At 37.6% G+C, this 19,114-nt stretch overlaps 1 protein-coding gene across 4 annotated transcripts in view; it reads right to left on the reverse strand.

Annotated features, from left to right (window-relative positions):
* The window catches only part of KMT2E (lysine (K)-specific methyltransferase 2E), an 89,637-nt gene that overhangs the window by 55,119 nt on the left and 15,404 nt on the right, over nt 1-19,114 (reverse strand). Inside the window, exons 1-4 of one of the 4 annotated variants that reach the window (XM_014536951.1) lie at nt 11,874-11,937; nt 9,614-9,667; nt 8,995-9,067; nt 5,464-5,648 (exon numbers count right to left, since the gene is read on the reverse strand). In XM_014536951.1, the coding sequence (XP_014392437.1) occupies nt 5,464-5,534 (71 nt within the window). In that variant the 5' untranslated portion in view covers nt 5,535-5,648; nt 8,995-9,067; nt 9,614-9,667; nt 11,874-11,937. Of the gene's footprint in view, nt 1-5,463; nt 5,649-8,994; nt 9,068-9,613; nt 9,668-11,873; nt 11,938-17,603; nt 17,793-19,114 lie in introns of those variants that run through there. The other 3 variants (XM_014536952.1, XM_005862888.2, XM_005862889.2) reach the window with 3 other exon arrangements.

Below are 19,114 nucleotides of genomic sequence, written 5' to 3' on the forward strand. Positions count from 1 at the left end.
TTCCGGTCAAGGGCATGTGCCTTGGTTGCGGGCACATCCCCAGTGGGGAGTGTGCAGGAGGCGGCTGGTCGATGTTTCTCTCTCATCGATGTTTCTAACTCTCTATCCCTCTCCCTTCCTCTCTGTAAAAAATCAATAAAATATATTTAAAAAATTAAAAAAGAATAAAAAAAATAAATTCTTATGAAGTTGTTGTTACAATTTTAGCTATTTTTAAAATTTGTTTTGTTGTTGTGAATCCTCACCTGAGGATATTTTTCCATTGATTTTTAGAGAAAGTGGAAGGGAGGAGGAGAGAGAAACATCCATGTGATCAATTAGTTGCCTCCTGCACTGGGATCAAGCCTACAACCAAGGTATGTTCCCTTGACCAGAATCAAACCCAGGGCCCTTCACCCCGCGGGCCCATGCTTTATCCACTGAGCCAAACCCGCTGTTGCTATAATTTTAAAGCAAGTCATACCACTGAACTAGTAGTACTTTATTATGCCAATGAAATCAGAGAAAAATGGTATTCTTTATTAGAAACTGTACCTCCTCAAGATTCACTCTTTCTAAACAAGACGTCAGCAAATTAGGATCCCGCCGCCCGGAGCCAAACCCAGCCTACTGCCTAACTTTGTAAATAAAGTTTTAATGGAACACAGTCATGCCCATTCATTTGTACATACTGTGTGGCTTTCCACTACAACAGAGCTGAGTAGCTGCACAGAAACCATATTGTTCTAAGTCTTACATATTTACTCTGGAAACAGTAGTGATAGCTGCACAACACTGATAGTACTTAATGACACTGAATTGTATACTTAAAAATAGTTAAACTGGTAAGTTTTATGTTATGCATATTTTACTACAATTAAAAGAAAAAGAAAACCCCTAAAGCCAAAGGTAAGAAGAGTCAATAGTATCAAATCCTGCTAAGAAAACAAGCAATAAAAGGCCTGAAAGCTATGCATTTACTCCAGTGTGATAGTAACATGGTTAAAGTAAAAGCCAAATTATATGCAGCCTATAAAAGAATTAATAAAAGGAAGAACAATGAAAGAATTCAAACATCTGAATGGGCCTACAATTTAGACAGTGTCCAAGGAATTAAAGGAAAGAGAGGCACAGATAATACTGACAAGGTTAAGATTTAATCTAAATTAGTCATTCTCGGGCCCCACCTCTGATCCCTTGGGGTGATGTTGGGGGTCTGAAAAAGGTGATATGATGTTACAAAGATGTAGTAAGTAGCGCAGGTAGAACAAAGATGTGGTAGGACTGCTTTGCATCTGGCCCCAAGGGAGTGTTCAGGATATGGTTTCTTTTCCTCAGACTGGAAGTAGATTTGCTCTGGCCTAGAACAGGTGGTAGTATATCTGTTCCTGCTGAGTCTAGATAGGTTTAGTGTGAGAGCAGTTTCTGGACCCCCTGACAATGATGTCATGAAGCTAGGGGTGAAGGGTCAGCTGCTAAGTCCTGCTTGGTGTAGGATAGAGTAGGACAGGAACTACTCAGAAAACAGAATCTATGCTGCTCCAAAGTGATGTTCAGGCACTGCCCTTAAAGGTATTTTAAAGATCATGTTGTCCAACCTCCAGTTTTACAGACAAGGAGATGACTGATCTAAGTGTCACAAACTCTAGATTCAAGCCCTAACTCTACTACTAACTCATTGTGTATCCTTGGGACCTGCCATATAAACCCTCTAAGTCACATGGTGTTATAATAGTAAAGAAAATATTAAGCCCAGATCTCTTAAGTTGGTCTAGCACTTTTCCCACCAAATTGTCCCCACTATTTCTGCAAAATTGACTAGAGTGCTATTTATGCCTGTGGATTAGCGACATAATGAGGTAAATAGCTTTACCTCATTTTTGTATTACAAAATAATAGTATGTGTTACTTTATTAGGAAGTTACACAAAGCCTTTGAGTTCTGGTAATCCTGAATATGTGCCATTTAATTTTCATTACTTCACAAACTTAACAAATATGGAGAGCATTTTTGGTCATTAAAATTTTTATGCAATATTTCCATTCTTAAAAATGAAAATAAGTATTTTCAAATGTGTTTTAGTTCTAAATTATTGTCAAGATCTTAGAAGACAAAACAACTACCATTCTGTTTATAGTAATCTACGTAATGTTGCCACATTTTTCTGGACCACTTTACAAATTTAAAATCTTATTTGTTTATATCAAAACTAGAGGTCCGGCGCATGAAATTCGTGCACTCAGGGTGGGGGGGGGGGCCCCCTCAGCCCAGCCTGCGCCCTCCCGCAGTCCAGGAGCCCTCAGGGGGATGTCCGACTGATGGTTTAGGCCCGCTCCCTGCTGCTGCGCTCACCAGCCGTGAACCCGGCTTAGGGCTTCTGGCTGAACAGCGCTTCCCCTGTGGGAGCACACTGACCACCAAGGGGCAGCGCCTGCATTGAGCATCTGCCCCCTGGTGGTCAGTGCACGTCATAGTGACTGGTCATTCCACCGTTCGGTCGATTTGCATATTAGCCTTTTATTATATAGGAGGATATCCATTTTCTTTAAAAAGCCATCAGAAATGATCATCCAACCCACATTATACATTCTTAGTTCAGACATTTAAGTTTGGTGAACTGAATTTAAGATTTAAAAAAAGAAAAGTGCTAATCATTAAATTAAGAGTGGCATTTAGAGAAAAATAAATTTATAGAATAATTGAATAAGCTCTGATACCTCAGAAATTGGACTTTTATAATTCCTTCTTCCTCATCAAAAACTTAATTTCTTCCCTGTAATAAACCTTCAAAATATAGTTGAATTTTAATAAGAAGTTTATACCAGTATTTTAGGCAAAACCTCTAATTTTACTTTTAATGTTAAAACATTCAATAACACACACTTGGGTATCAGTGATGGCACGTGGATAAATTGGCTCCCTAAATGTTAAATAATGGGTGTAAAAGATCTCCGTGAGTTCTCCACATGCTCCTTCAGATTTGTGATCAAAACTTTCCATTTCTTTCATCCTTGTTATGATCTATTATTTTTCAAAGACATAGTAAATTAGACACATTACAATAGTATACAAGAAAATTTTTTAAATGGAGAACAGGTTTTGCATAACAACTGTCCTCATTTTATCACATGTGGCATTTTGCTTCATTTTACTCATCTTTACAAAATCTGGCTCTTTTGACCTATGTGGCAGCATGAATCTAGAGCTAAGCAACCCTGGGTTCAAACCTAACTCTAGTTTTTATTAATTATGTAGTCTTAGGTAAATTTGTTAATCTCCTTGAGCTGCATTTCTTTTGTGAAATGGGAATCATGCCTGCCTGAATTTTTGCTGGGATGGTTAAGAGATATTATACAATATGTTATAGAGAGTTGTATGGGTATAGTGACTTCTGTATTCAGTATCACAAGTGAAAAAAATTATTTATAATTAAGTATGAAACAAATGAGAAATTCAGCATCATTCTAAGAATAGTTCTAAACAATGCTAGGATAGTACTTTAAAATAGGTTTTTAATATTAAAACAAAACCACACTTAAGTGAAAGTACTTCTGAATTAAGATAAGCAAATCAACACTTGAAGAGCAGCAGAAAAGTATTAGTTTCTTGATAGTGGATTAAATGTAAAGCAACCATAAGCAAAAATGTTAAGCACTAGCCCTAACTGGTTTGGCTCAGTGGACAGAGTGTCAGCCTGTGGACTTGAAGGGTCCCAGGTGTGATTCCGGTCAAGGGCATGTACCTTGGTTGCGGGCACATCCCCAGTAGGGGGTGTGCAGGAGGCAGCTGATTGATGTTTCTAACTCTCTATCCCTCTCTCTTCCTCTTTGTGAAAAATAAAATATATATATATTTTAAATGTTAAGCACTAGTGAAAAATCTATAATAATAAAAGCATAATATGCAAATCAACCGAACAGCCAAACAGCAGAACAAACGTCCAGACAACCTTCCGGACGAAGCCTGGGCTGCAAGGGCCGAGGCAGCCGGGGCTGTGAAGGCCTACCCTCGCACAAATTTCATGCATCGGGCCTCTAGTGAATAAATAAAAAGCTACTGAAAACATTTCATTATATACAAAACATTTCAGTACCTTCAATAATATAAATTCAGGCTAGTAGTGCCCAACCAATTCAACAAATTAATAAATTCTGTCAGCAGGTGGCTCTAGTGACACTGAAATTATTACCAAATACTATAGCAAAATACAGGTGGTAAAAATGTAATCTCAGAAATTGGGAGTCAAAAAGAATCACATTAACACTTCAATCCAAGCCCTCTTTTACTTTCTTTTTTGTTTTTTTTTAATTAAAATTTTGGAGGGTGACACTGGTTAATAAATTATACGTTTCAGGTATACAATTCTACAATACATCATCTGTATATTGTATTTTGTGTTTACCACCCCAAGTTGAATCTCCTTCCATCACCACTTATGCCTCCTTTACCCTCTTCTACTTCCCTCCACTCTCTCCTTCTCTGTGGCAATCACCATACTGATGTCTGTGTCCATTATTTTAATGCCTCCACCCATCTCCCCCAGTCCCCTTCTCCTGCCCTGTGACCACTGTCAGTCTGTTCTCTGTATCCATGAGTCTTGTCTCCACTTTGTTAGTTTACTTTGTTCATTAGATTGCACACAAAGGTGAAATCATATGGTACTTGTCTTTCTCTAACTGGCTTATTTCATTTCAGCATAATAATTTCCAGGTCCATCTGTGTTAAATTTTACATCAGTTTAATTCATTAGTGGTATACTATATTTTAACTGTACAATCTTTTCTCTTTAAAGTAACTAACATATAATTAATAACAGTATATAGCCACCTGAGTACAATAAAATGTAATTCTCTTTTTAAAAAGCATCTTATTTTGAAAAAATTATGTAGCTTCACACTCCCGGTAGGAGATGTGCAGGAGGCAGCTGATCGATGTTTCTCTCTCATCGATGTTTCTAACTCTATCTCTCTCCCTTCCTCTCTGTAAAAAAATCAATAAAATATATTTTTAAAAAAAGCAAAAAATGTCAAAATAAACATACAGCAGGAAACACTCCCTTTTTCTTATTTAAAAAGAACTTGAATTTTGATTTTTACTCAACTTTTAAAAACACACAAAGCAAACCCCATGTTTAAATGGATATTAAAGATTCAAATTTAAAACTAAATTATATTCCAATATAAACATGACAAATCTTATAATCTAAAAAAACAATAACCAATTATATATTAATTCTTGATGTCAACAATTAGCAAATGGAAAAGACAAAAATAATTAGAAAAAGATACATCATTTTGATTCAAAAGTTATTTATGAAAGTAATTTTAGTTAAAGGGATTTTTGCCTTTACCTTCTGATATTTTATTTTAGGCAAGAGTCTAAAGTAAGAAAAATATAAATGCAAATCAAGCACTGCTTGGTTGTGCTAAAATAATTGTATGAAATATTTTGCCTTGTCCTATCCAAAAATCTTTAAATACTTACTCTGAGCCTGCAGCCATTTCCAAGTATGACGTTTCTGCTGTATCAACCCCCAATGGGATCACTATGCTCATGACGTTCGCCTCTGATAAATTCGATTACTATGGAGTCCTATGCATTGGTATCCAAAACACTGGGGCATGCCAGCCACAGTGCTCATTGCAAACATCTAAGTGCATCCACAAACCCTGTTTAAAAGAAAAGAGAACAAAAAGTTAAGAATCCTCTGCCTAGTCCTAGCAACAGCCACATTTTAACAATTAACAGTAAATAAAACACACGAGGAAAGCATTCTTTATTAAAATATTGAAATAAATTAGAATTTGCTCAGGGAGTCTATTTCATTTATTTTTCTGGAATTAAGCTATGTGATTGTGATCAAATGAAAGTTTCTGCGTCATAATCTTCCTTAGGAAATGAACTTAGAATGCCAAAAGAAGGATTACTATTTATATTCCTTAGTGAAGAACCAACAAATATTATTCATTTTAAAAGACAAAATGGAATTTCTTACAGCACTAGTATCCAAAAACAAGTCTTCTTGTTCAGTGTGATCTAACAATAAACTAACAAATATTGAATACTCACTATGGACTAAGTAGCATCTAAACTTTCACATGGATGATCTATTTAATCCCCACAATGCTGAGATACTAGTAGGAATCTCCACTTTACCACTAAGGGACACAACAGCAAAAAAAGTTAAATAACTTAACGAAGTTTGCTCAGTTTGAGAGATAAAACCAGGATTCTAATCAATTCCACTCTGTATATATGTATATAAAGGTAAGCTATGTTATTTGTAATAAAATCAACTGTTTTACAGTGGTTAATATTTTCCATACTACAGAAATACATGTACATTGAGGGGGTTGGGTTCTCCATGTCTTTTTACAGATCACTAGTAGAGAAAACTAATATTCTTGAAGTGTGTCTTTTTAAACAAATTTACCATAGTAACAAAAATATATTCAGTTTCAACATCAATCTTTTAAATCTAAACTCACTGTATAAAACCTGCAATATATATTGTTTGTGGAATATCTACTCAAAATTTTTTCAGCAGTGACAACTCAGGAACAAAACAGATAATCCTATAAACAGAAAAAGATCAAGTCAAAACTGTCCTTGTCATGTTATACCTGAAATAATGAAAAGCAGTTTATTCAAATAGTAATTCTTATGTTTATCTTTAATTTTTTATAAGTAAGCTTGAGAATACTCAGGGTTAATGCCTATTTAAAAGATGATGCAGTTTTGTGGGCTCATACCTTATGGGGGAAAATACCAAAATAGGGAAATAAGGTGATAATGGTGGTTTCAATTCTCCAAGAAGGCTAGTCTTTACTTTTAAACTAGGGAAGAGCTAATAAATTACAAATTGTTATAATAAAAATCCTATATAATAAAAGGCTAATATGCAAATTGTCCCCTCGGGAGCTTGACCGCTTGCTATGATGTGCACTGACCACCAGGGGGGCAGCGCAGAACAAAGGAACCCCAGCCGGCAGCCGGGGAAAGGAAGGCCCTGATTGCCAGCCAGGCCTAGGGACCCTACCGGTGCCCAAATTTCGTGCACTGGGTCTCTAGTATACAATAACAGGCAATTGTACCTAAAAGTTTAAAATGTAAGCACTGAACCTAAGCATCAGGTTCCTTGTTTATAAAACGGGGCTTTATTAGTGTTTCTGTGAAGAAAAGGAAATAATGAATGCAAAGCACTTCACTAAACACATTTACCAACCAATAAGGGGTAGCCACGTAAGAAAAGTTGCTCTTACATCATCATACACAAAGAAAGTGTGGATAGAAAAACTCTCTAGTTCTCATTTAAAGAGAATCTTCTAATTATTTTTGAAAATAAAGTAATTATAGTTCTCTACTTGCCATGTTTTTTATGGTTTGCTCCATCAAATTAAAATTGTCCTTTAGCCCTAGCTAGTTTGATCAGTGGATATAGTGTTGGCCTGCGGACTGAAGGGTCCCAGGCTCGATTCCTGTCAAGGGCACATGCCCAGGTTGCAGACTCGATCCCCAGTGTGGGGCGTGCAGAAGGCAGCCAATCAATGACTCTTTCTCATCATTGATGTTTCTCGCTCTTTCTCTCTCCGTCCCTCCCTAACTCCTTCCCTCTCTGAAATCAGTAAAAAATCTATTTTTTAAACAAATTGTCCTTTAAAAACAATTAAATACAAGCAATATACAAAACTGTAAGTTTATTCTATTCAACTGTCATTCTATATATCTTTAAAATGCTGGAAACTTGGACATAATAACAGATAACAATTACAATTAAAAAAATATTTTTTCTTCCTCTTGGTAACAACTAGTTGGTAGATGTTTTCTTTTACTTTTCTTTATGTTAAATTAATAGGAAATCTTATATTTTAGGTAGATGCTGTTAAATATCTAGCTGCTTTTTTTAAAACCAGAGGTACACCCGGCCAGTGTGGCTCCGTGGTTGAGCGTCAACCCATGAACCAAGAGGTCAACAGTTTGATTCCCGGTCAGGGCACATACCCGGGTTGGGGGCTCAATTCCCGATTGATGTTTCTCTCTCATCAATGTTTCTATGCCTCTCCCTTCCTTTCTCTCTCTAAATAAAATCAATAAAAACATTAAAGCCAGACAAAAAATGGGAAGCAGAAAGCTAATCATTGTGCATTCTTTTAGGTAACTGACTATTTCCAACTTTTTTTGAATATTTTTTGAGTATGTACTTAGTAGCACACCCTATTTTATGTAAATATACAATCCTCAATAAACACTACATTTAAGCTGTTTTTAAACATCAGTAAAGAGTTTGTCATAAGCCTATTTCAGACAATAGCTTATATTTGTGTGAGTACTGCCTGTCTCTCAAGCCCTCGTGCAGTTTTTGGAACATAAAAGCTATTCTACAAAATATTGGTGAATGAATTAGAGCACCAGGGGTAAAATTGCAGCTCTGGCCTCGTTAATCAAATGAGTTGCCAATCTATACAATTAAGTGCTACAAAAACAACTATATGACACCTTCTCCAGAAAAGCATCTCTCTAAAAACACAGAAGCTCATCCCCAGGACAAAGACACATCACCACATCTGAAACAGAATCACAGACTCCGAGTTTGATTCAATAGAGAAGAACTCAGTAATTTGCTCACAAAAGGGTCAGAAGACAAGAGGTCATATCTATTGAGACCCTAAGTTGGCAAATAACTTCACTATATCAAAAACTCTATACCCAGGAAACTCACAGTTTAAAAATCCAGTTGATACTTAATAAAAATCATAAATTCATTAGAGTCAAATAATTGTGCCTTAAAAAAATAAGAAAAGAGAAAACCAATGTAATAAGCAGAAAAGATGTAAGCTTATAACACAGTATGTGTAACTAGAGGAACAACAATTCAATACAATCCAAACAATTAGCACAAAACTTTCACATCTTATATGTGAATCAAAAAAACTGGTTTATCCAACTGGCAAGTAAAATATATACAAAATACACTGAGAATGACAACCTTTAAAAAAATAATATAAAAGGAAATACCATGAGATGACTGGTAAATCTGAGGTCCAAGAAAGAATAAATGTCTTCACAAAACCTGCTATCCAGAATAGACCTAGAAACCAAGTGAACATAGGAATATTGAGCTGTTTTTAAATGGCATAAAATTATAGGTACTTTTGTCAAACATGGCACCTAAAACCGAAGGGACTCACACAAATATAGCAGCTAATTCTTAAGGAAATAAATTTGTTCTTTACTTTTTTATACATATAAATATAAACACAACTAAAGGCAACAATTAAAGCTGGGAAAAAAACCAAACTAAAAGCAAACTGGGAAAATACAATATTAAAAACAGATTTAGCAAAACAATGGCAACAATACCAAAACAAACAAAACCCTAAAGTAGGAAAAACAAGATAAAAGGCAAGGAAAAGCCATTAAATTAGAAAACACTCTTATCAAAAAAACTGGATAATTAAAGCTGCTTTTAAGACTAGGTTAAAAAGTTCAGAAAACAAAAAGTACTACTGAAAAGATGAATATGATACTCAAAGGCAGACAGGATGAAAATATGAGGAAATTTTTCCTCCAACATTACAAATAAAAGTGCCCAATCTAAAATAATCTCTTTGAGGAAAGGGTCATTTATTATTACCTTTCTGTCCTTTATAAGCACTTTACACAATGTTTATATTTTCGACATGTATTACTAAGAGAATAAAGAGATGAATTTTGGGCTGAAATTAGTAATAGAAATGAATTAAAGAAACTTGAAAGAAATTGTAAGGGACCATAAACCAGAGATTTCATTATAAACTACAGGCCCAGAGCACGAAATTCATGCACGAAATTCCCTAGGCCTGGCCGGCAATCAGGACCAATCTATGGGGCAACCAGTGGGGCAATTAGTGGGCCCCTGCCTTGGCTGGTGTGGCGCCACCCGCTCACCAGCCCGGCTGCCCCACCCGCACCCCCCGCTGCTGCCAGTTGCCTCCCACTGCGGGGCGACCAGCAGGGCAATCAGGGGGCCCCCCACTGGCAACTGCCTTGGCTGGCCTGGGACCTGCGGGCAGATCCTGCATTGAGCATCTGCCCCCTGGTGGTCAGTGCACGTCATAGCAATGGGTCATTCCACCATTCAGTTGATTTGCATATTAGGCTTCTATTATATAGGAGGATTAGAAATTACACTGCCCCCATATTCATTTAAGATTTTATTTCTAGCAGTTGACTAGGGTATCCTATCTAATAAAAGAATACATGCAAATTAACCACCACTTCACGATAAAGATGGCGGCGCCCACAGCCAATAACGAGGGAACATGCAAATTGATGCAACAAAGATGGTGGTGCTGGCCGCCACGGAGCTGGCGGGAGGCTTGGCTTTCTGGGGCAACCAAGGAAGCCAAGCTGGCCAGAGAGTGGGCAGGAGGCTTGGCTTCCTTGGCTGCCCCAGCCATGGTGGTGGGGGCCAAGGCAGAGGTGGTTAGGGGTGATCAGGCAAGCAGGAGAGGGCAGTTCAGGGCCATCAGGCCTGCAGGAGAGGGCAATTAGGGGTGACCAGGCTGGCAGGGGAGTGCAGTTGGGGGCAATCGGGCTGGCAAGGGAGCAGCTAGGCATCGATCAGGCTGGCAGGCATAAGTGGTTAGGGGCAATCAGGCAGGCAGGCAGGCAGGCGAGTGGTTGGGAGCCAGCAGTTCCGGATTGTGAGAGGGATCCCAGATTGGAGAGGGTGCAGGCCGGGCTGAAGGACACACCCCCTCCCATGCACGAATTTCGTGCACCAGGCCACTAGTAATAAAAATAATACTGATTGATCAAGACCTGTTACCAAGTTACTACTTATGAAACTATGGGCAAGTCATTCCACTATTCTAGGCTTCAACTCAAATGGAGGTAGGTTAGGTTGATAATCTTACAGTTTAAATCTTAGTCCAAGTACATTAACAGATTATTCCTGATCACTGAAACAACAGAATAAGTATCAGATTCTAAAAGGCTTTAAAAAAATTGACAACAGAATCAATTATGTATTTCTCCAACTGGGTTAGTATTAGTATCAGACAGTGCTCCATTAGCATTTACCTGATTGATACGCAAACCTCCCCAACTGAGGTTATAACTGTTTTAACAAATACTGATTGCTTACAATGCTTAATCTTTACAAAGAGCCTTAATCCTTATAAAGAGTATATTTATTATCCCCATTTTATAGATAAGGCAGAGAGGTTAAACTTGTCCAAAGTTCCATAGCTAATAAATAGTACAATCAGGATTTGCTCCCTAGCAGTCTGATTTCAGAGCCTACACATTAGTTTGTCTGAAATTAAAATTTGCCAGATAATTAGTCAAATAAATAATCTAGAATGTACACTTCAGGGGGGAAAATTGACAACTGTCTCTCTCAAAAAGAGAAATTAAATAAATATGTAAAAGTCTCACTCCAGAACATCTGGCACACTAAATGAGAGAACATTATCAAAACCCACCTTGTTCCTTTCCCAAACCTGGTCTACTTATAAACATGAATCCATTTCACAACAATGCATTTAAAACACTACCAAAGTAGAGATGCATGGGTTTAAAGTCTAAAATTTGTGCTTAAAATATTTCCGGGATGGTATAAAGCACACAATAAAAGAATAGAGATATTCAAATTCCCCAATCTTTTCACAAACAGATACCTCACTAGTGAATTTAAAGCAACCCATATATTAAGGGAACCATGTTCCAAATTTGAGAGTACCAATGCATGCAGAAGTATATTCAATTCCTTATAAACAGAACTATTTGTTAAGCAAAGACTACCTATCTACCCAGTTACATTTTAAGTTGGAAAAAATATTTTTAGCTTGGGTCTCCCTTAAATAACCATTTGGTTCCTGAAAACAAAGAAATTCACCAATTCAACTTACACTAATATTTTCACAGCAAATAAAATCTCTAGAAAAATCTGTCTTCTTGTAGTCAGGGTTAATGTTGGTGGACCTACTTGAAAAATGGAAACCTATATATAAAATTAACTGTTCAAAAAGCACATGTTCATGCACTAACAGAGAGTTTCACAGTTTCACTATCATATTTAGTACAATTCCACCCAACTGTACCATAATGATGAAGAATGTTGATGGTGGGCAGGGCTGTGCCTGTATGGGAGGAGGCATGTGGGAACTCTATACTTTCCATTCAATTCTGAGGTGAACCTAAAATTGCTCTAAAAAATAAAGTCCATTAATTTAAAAAATACATGTATGAATATAATATAGTGATCTATTTGTTTGGCATTATTTAAGGGGATACCATTCTTTTTTTTTTTTTTTAATCCTCACCTGCAGATATTTTTCCATTGATTTTTTGGAAAGTGGGAGAGAGAAGCAAAGACAGAGAGAAATATTGATATGAGAGAAACACATCGGTTGGTTGCCTCCTACGCACACCCTGACCAGGGCCGGAGCGGGAAGGAGCCTGCAATTGAGATACTGGCCGGAATCGAACCTGGGACCCTTCTGTCTGCAGGCCGACACTCTATCCACTGAGCTAAGGCGGTACCATTCTTTCTACAAGATTTTTTGGGAAGGTATTCTAAACATCAATTCTGCAACTAGCTAAAGTACTTGTATACTCCATCACCACTCCATGATCCTCTCAAATTAAAATATTTAATTTCAATACTATTCAGTTTTTTAATGCATCATTGCTATTTTTTAAACATATTTTTACTGAGTTCAGAGAGGAAGGGAGAGGGAGAGAGAGACAGAAACATCAATGATGAGAGAGAACCATTGATCAACTGTATCCTGCACACCACACATTGGAGATCAAGCCTGCAACCCAGGTACATGCCCTGACCGGGAATTGAATGGTGACCTCCTGGTTCATAGGTCCATGCTCAATCACTGAGCAACGCTGGACCAGGCCCATTGCTATTATTTTTTATTAGTATCTGTCATGCCCCAAAGTGTTAGAGATCACTAACCTCTTTTGTAAAATCTAGTAAAATGTGGCCTTTTATACAAGGGGCAATTCAGTGGTTGAAATCTGATTAGATCAGAGTCTACAGGTATAAATGTACGGTATCTTTTTCCTACACACATAAAACTGTTCTTAGAATGAGTTTAGTCTTTGTTCATACCAGAGAATAAAACTAACAAAAGCGATTTCATTTTAAAAGTTACCTATTCCCTTTTTTCACTTGCCATATGGCCTACAACCATATATCTTAGAATGTACTGCTCAATATACAAATGCAGAAAAAGAATTTTCAAACTTATAATAATCACATAAAATTTACTTTTATGTAAAAAAATTGTGAGCACTTTAAAGCATAATACCACGCATATAAATGGGTTCTGAAATTTCAGGTAAAAAATACCGTTATTGCCCTTTCTGGTTTGGCACAGTGGATAAAGCGTCGGCCTGTGGACTGGAGGGTCCCAAGTTCAATTCCGGTCAATAGCACATGCCGGGTTGTGGGCTTGATCCCCAGTAGGGGGCGTGCAGGAGGAAGCCAATCAATGACTCTCTCATCACTGATGTTTCTCTTCCTTCCTCTCTGAAATCAATAAAAATGTATTTTTTTAAAAAATACTGTTATCTACAGGAGTAACTTTTAAATTGTGATCTCAGTAGTCCTGGGAGAGTTGGGGATTGAGATAGTAGGAGAAAACAGTCAGAGAAGTTAACAAAAGAAAATGAGAGACATGTTCTTTTTTAAAAAATATATTTTTATTGATTTCAGAGAGAGAGGGAGAGGGAGAGAAAGATAGAAACATCAATGATGAGAAAGAATAACTGATTGGCTGGCTCCTGCATGCCCCCTATGGGGATCCAGTCAGCAACCTGGGCATGTGCCCTTGACCAGAATTGAACCCAGGACCCGTCAGTCCACAGGCTGACATTCTATCCACTGAGCCAAACCAGCCAAGGCAACAACATGTCCTAAAAGGAAAATTCTGAAGCTGCATATTCTATGTGGTAACTACCAAATAAAAACATAACATTAAATGGAATACTACTTAGCAACATAAAAGGAACAAACTACTGATAGATGTAACACATTGGATAAATCTCAAAGAAATTATGCTGAGTAGGAAAAAAAACCCACAAAAAAAACACCACTCCCTAAAGGTCATATACTGTATAATTCCATTTATATAACATTCTTGAATGACAAATTATAAAAAAGGAGAACAGATTAGTGTAGTTATAAGAGGGCAACATCAGGGATTCTTGTAGTGATGAAACTATTCTGTATGTTAATTATGGTAGTGGATACCGAAACCTACAGGTGATACACACACACACACACACACACACACACACACAAGTTAAAATGGGGACACCTGAACAAAAATGTGTGGATTGTATCAATTTCAATAATTTGGTCATGAGAGCAAAATAGAAACAGAGGCATGAATACATGGTACAGTATGACAGTTATCAGAGGCAAGGGGAGTTGGGAGGCTAGAAGAAAAAAGGCAGAGAATAAGAAAAAGAAAGCGCGCGCGCGCACACACACACACACATATATGTATATCTATATATGTATATAACACAACACATAAACACATATTCCCTCTAGTAATAGCCAGAGGAAAGGGGGTTGTGGGTAGGTGGATGTGAGCAAAGGAAGAATAAATGGGGACAGAAAGAGACTTTGCTTTGGGAGATAGGTGCATGATGCAGTGTGTAGATGATTTGATTTATTGAGTTGTATCCTTGAAACCTATATGGTTTTGTGAAGCAATGTCACCCCAATAAATTCAATAAAAAATAAAAAAAACAAAATATCTGGGCACAGAAAAAAATAATTCTAGTCACGAAACTGTATTACAGCTTTACAAGATGCTATCATCATTGAGGAAAACTGGGTAAAGGGTACATAGAATTTCTCTGTGTTATTTCTTACAACTGCATGTGAATCTATAATTACCTCAAAAATACACATTTAATTTTATAAATTGCATTAAAATGGTGACCTTCAAACTTTGAGTATTGACAGAAACTTTCCTACAGATCAAATTGTACACAGAAATCTAAGCATCTATTTTGTTCTAGAATGAAAAAAATTGTTTTAATCTCCTATAGTTTTCTCAGTGATTGCTAGTGTCAACTTGATGTGTTGTGTTAAGGAGGCCACAGCCAGGTATAATGAGAGAAGGCCACAAGTAATGTCTGCTAATGAGCACAGTAGGCATTTGCTCCTCATATTTGCTATGACATATTTTTCTGTCTGTGGTTAAACAGGGTTGTAAGGGTATGTTCCTGCTTGCGTATCAGTATATCATCCACATACCAGTTGAGTTGCATGAAAACCCTAAGGCGTTCTGGAGAATAGTTTGAAACATCACAGGCTAAAAGAAAATAATTACTGACTCAACATGTAACGTAAGAAATTAATTTCATTTGTAAATTCCATTTGTCCAAAGGAAGAAAACAATACTCTTCCAAAAAGAAGTGTTAAAGTCTGTTGTAATTAAAAATCAAACATAACAACAAAGCTCATGCATTTCTTTTAATCACACGTATAGATACATAAATTACATTTTTATTGATTTTTTTTGAGAGATAGATAGAAACATCAATAATAAACATCAATCAGCTGCCTCCTGCATGCCCCCTACTGGGGATGGAGCCCACAGCACATAAACCGAGCACATAGACCGGGAAATGAACCAGAGGGACCAACGCTCAATCCACTGAGCCCCACCAGGAGGGCATCGCATATATATTTTATATACTAGTAGATTATTAAGTTGGTTCATTCTTGTTTTTATTTTTTGTTTTGTTAATCCTCACCCAAGGATATTTTTTTTCTATTGATTTTTAGAGAGAGTAGGAGGGAAGGGGAGAGACAGAGAACAAGAAACGTCGATTGGTTCCTACCGCAAGCGCCAACTGGGCTTCAGTCCTCAGGCCAATGCTCTATCCACTGAACCAAACCAGATAGGGCTTGCTTTATTTATTCTTTTAGCATTCAAATAAGTATTCCATCAGATAAGGCATCCTTTTCTTTTTTAGAGAGAGGAAAGGAGAGGGATAGAGAGATAAACATCGATGAGAGACAAACATACATCGGCTGGTCCTGCACACCCCCTACTGGGGATCAGCCTGCAACCTGCGCAACCTCTTGGTTCATGAGTCGATGCTAAACCACTGAGCAACACCGGCCAGGCATATCACTATTTTGAATCATTTCTTTTATAATAGAGCCTAGTTTGTGTGGCTCAGTTGGTTGAGCATCATCCCAAGCATCCAGAGATCTCAGGTTCCATTCTGGGTAGGGCACATGACTGGGTTACAGGGTCCATCCCCCAGTAGGGGCGGTGTAGGAGGCAGCCAATGTTTCTCACACTAATGCTTCTCTCTCCCTAAAATCAATAAAAACACATTTTAAATAATAAAAATAATGGGCACCAACTCCAATAAACAGGAATTGAACAAACCTTTCTGATCCATCTACATTTTATCTCAGACCTAGTCTACCAGAATAATAAAGAAGTGTTAAAGTCTGTTGTAATTCACTTGACCTTAAACCAGTGGTTCTCAAACACAGATCCACAAACTGCTACTTTTCATATATCTGGGGTTGGCAGTTGAAAATGACATATTCCTGCCTTAGGTGGTTTGGCTCAGTGGACAGAGCGTCAGCCTGACCCAGGTTCGATTCCAGTCAAGGGCACATGCCTGGGTTGCAGGCTTGATCCCCAGTAGGGGGCGTGCAGGAGGCAGCCGATCAATGATTCTCATCATTGATGTTTCTATCTCTTTCCCTCTGCCTTCCTCTCTGAAATCAATAGATATAAAAGAAAATGACATATTCTTAAGCCTCACCCCAGAGATACTGATTTAGTAGGTCTGGGCTGTGACCCAGATGTCTTATCTTAAAAAAAACGGGGGGGGGGGGGGGGGGGGGGGGGGATAGGAGAGGACATTGACTCCAGTGCTCTATTCTAGAACAATTACTTAAACATTAAACAAAATATACTTCAAAACCTCTCTAGTTTCCTAACTTTGACCTCTTCAAAAAAGCATAGTAGCTCACAGTACTTACAGTCAAGTTCCTAATCTTGGAACTTACCAGGTTACCTTATTCCATACTAATTTTCCAATATATAAATTATGCCAGTCTCTTTCCTATTGTTGGCATATCCTTGCTCATCCCCTTCAAATTTTATAAAGTTATTTTTCTTTATTTATATCCATCCCACCAAATAAGTATCTCATTAAATCTTCAAGGATCACTTAAATACCAGTGCTTCCTTGAAACCTTCTCAACTTCCCAACTTTAAACATCTCTATCACAAAACTAGCTTTTGAGGTCTCTAGAAGATCAACCTCCCGAGGACTGTTTCCTCATCTATAAACAAAAATCTGACCAGGTTAACTAAAAAAACTGTTCTAGCTGTAAAACTTATCTCCCTACTAATCTCTCCCCTTTGTAACCTCCAAAAAAATGTATATTTTTTAACCACTAGTTTATATTTTTGACACATTATTTTGAATCAGCTGTTAGATACATAACTTTCACAATTAAATCATCTACTTCACCCTACAGCAAGCACTAAGATAGTTTACATATTAGCTCTCAAAGCCCATAGTGGCTAAGATACCGCTTAAAAACAAAACAATACAAAACAAAATACCTGCCACTGAAGAATTTTAGTGATTGATTTCCTTCTGGAAACTTTTTTGTTTTTTTTCTTATTGCTTCTCTTTCCCCTATTATGCTAAAATGTGGTTGGCCCTCAAGGCACAATCCTCCCCAATATTACTCTCCATCCATCTTGTGTGTTTTTTTTGTTGTGTTTTTAAATCCTTTTCCAAGGATATGTTTTTTATTAACTTGAGAGGAAGGGAGAGGGAGGGGGGAGAGAGGAGGGGAAGGGACAGAAGGGCAGGGGAGGGGAGGAGGAAATATCGATGTGAGAGAGAAACATCACATTGGTTGCCTTCCTTACTCGCACCCCCTCTCCCCCCAGACTAGAGATTGAACCTGTAACCTAGGTATGTGCCCTAAAATCAAACTTCAAACTGAATCTTTTCCACACAACTTCTTCCATTCCATTTCTTATTTGGACCCATTAGTACCCCAGTTCCTTTTTTTAATCCTACTTTTTATCTAGTCTCCTATTATATTTGGTTATCCAGTCTTCTGTGCCTTCCCAAGTGTTTCAGATTCATTCTTCCTCAGTTTCCATGGCCCCCACTATCATCTCCATCATCTGAATAATTTCTATCAATAACCCTTCCAGCTTATCACCATTAAGTTCTGAGTACCTTGTCTCTAAATATTATAAGAAATCTTGAGTGTTATTTAAGCACCACCACCACCACCCAATTATAGCAACTATTCTATTATTTCATATTTATTGAGCATATACTATGTTCTGGATACTGTTCTAGGTGCTAGGGAACGAGCTAATGAAATTAAGTTGCTTGTAAAGCATTTAAATGAGGTAGGCCAGGGCAATCTAATTAATCAAGGGTGGAGTAGTCTTCTTAAGTAACTGCCTTTGATTAATGAGTTCTGTATTGTTATTACCTTGCCTAGAATTAGTCTTTTTTTAAAAAAAAAATAAGGATGTTTAGCCGTAACCGGTTTGGCTCAGTGGATAGAGCGTCAGCCTGCGGACTGAAGGGTCCCAGGTTCGATTCCGGTCAAGGGCATGTACCTTGGTTGCGGGCACATCCCCAGTGGGGGGTGTGCAGGAAGCAGCTGATCGATGTTTCTAACTCTCTATTCCTCTCCCTTCCTCTCTGTGAAAAATCAATAAAATATAGTTTAAAAAAAAATAAATAAAATAAAATAAGGATGTTTATTAAGGACATTTCTAGCCAACAGCTAGGGCTCATTCTCTGTTCTACAAGCCATTGTCAGACCTCATACCCATTCAATGTAAATGACATTAGGGAGGCCGGGACACATGTAGATTCCATTAATCCCACAGTAAGGGGTCCCTCCCATAGCCAGGTATAGCTATACTTGGGGGATGAAGAGGGTAATCCTTTGATTAAAACATTCCTCTATACCAGTGGTTCTCAACCTTGGCTGCACATTAAAATCACCTGGGAATATTTTTAAAATCCTGATTTCTGGGCCTCATCCTCCGGAAATTCTGTTTCTTTCTTATGGGGTGGGGCCACAACATTAGTA

Source organism: Myotis brandtii, unplaced genomic scaffold (assembly GCF_000412655.1).
Source record: "Myotis brandtii unplaced genomic scaffold, ASM41265v1 scaffold17, whole genome shotgun sequence".
NCBI lineage: Eukaryota > Metazoa > Chordata > Mammalia > Chiroptera > Vespertilionidae > Myotis > Myotis brandtii.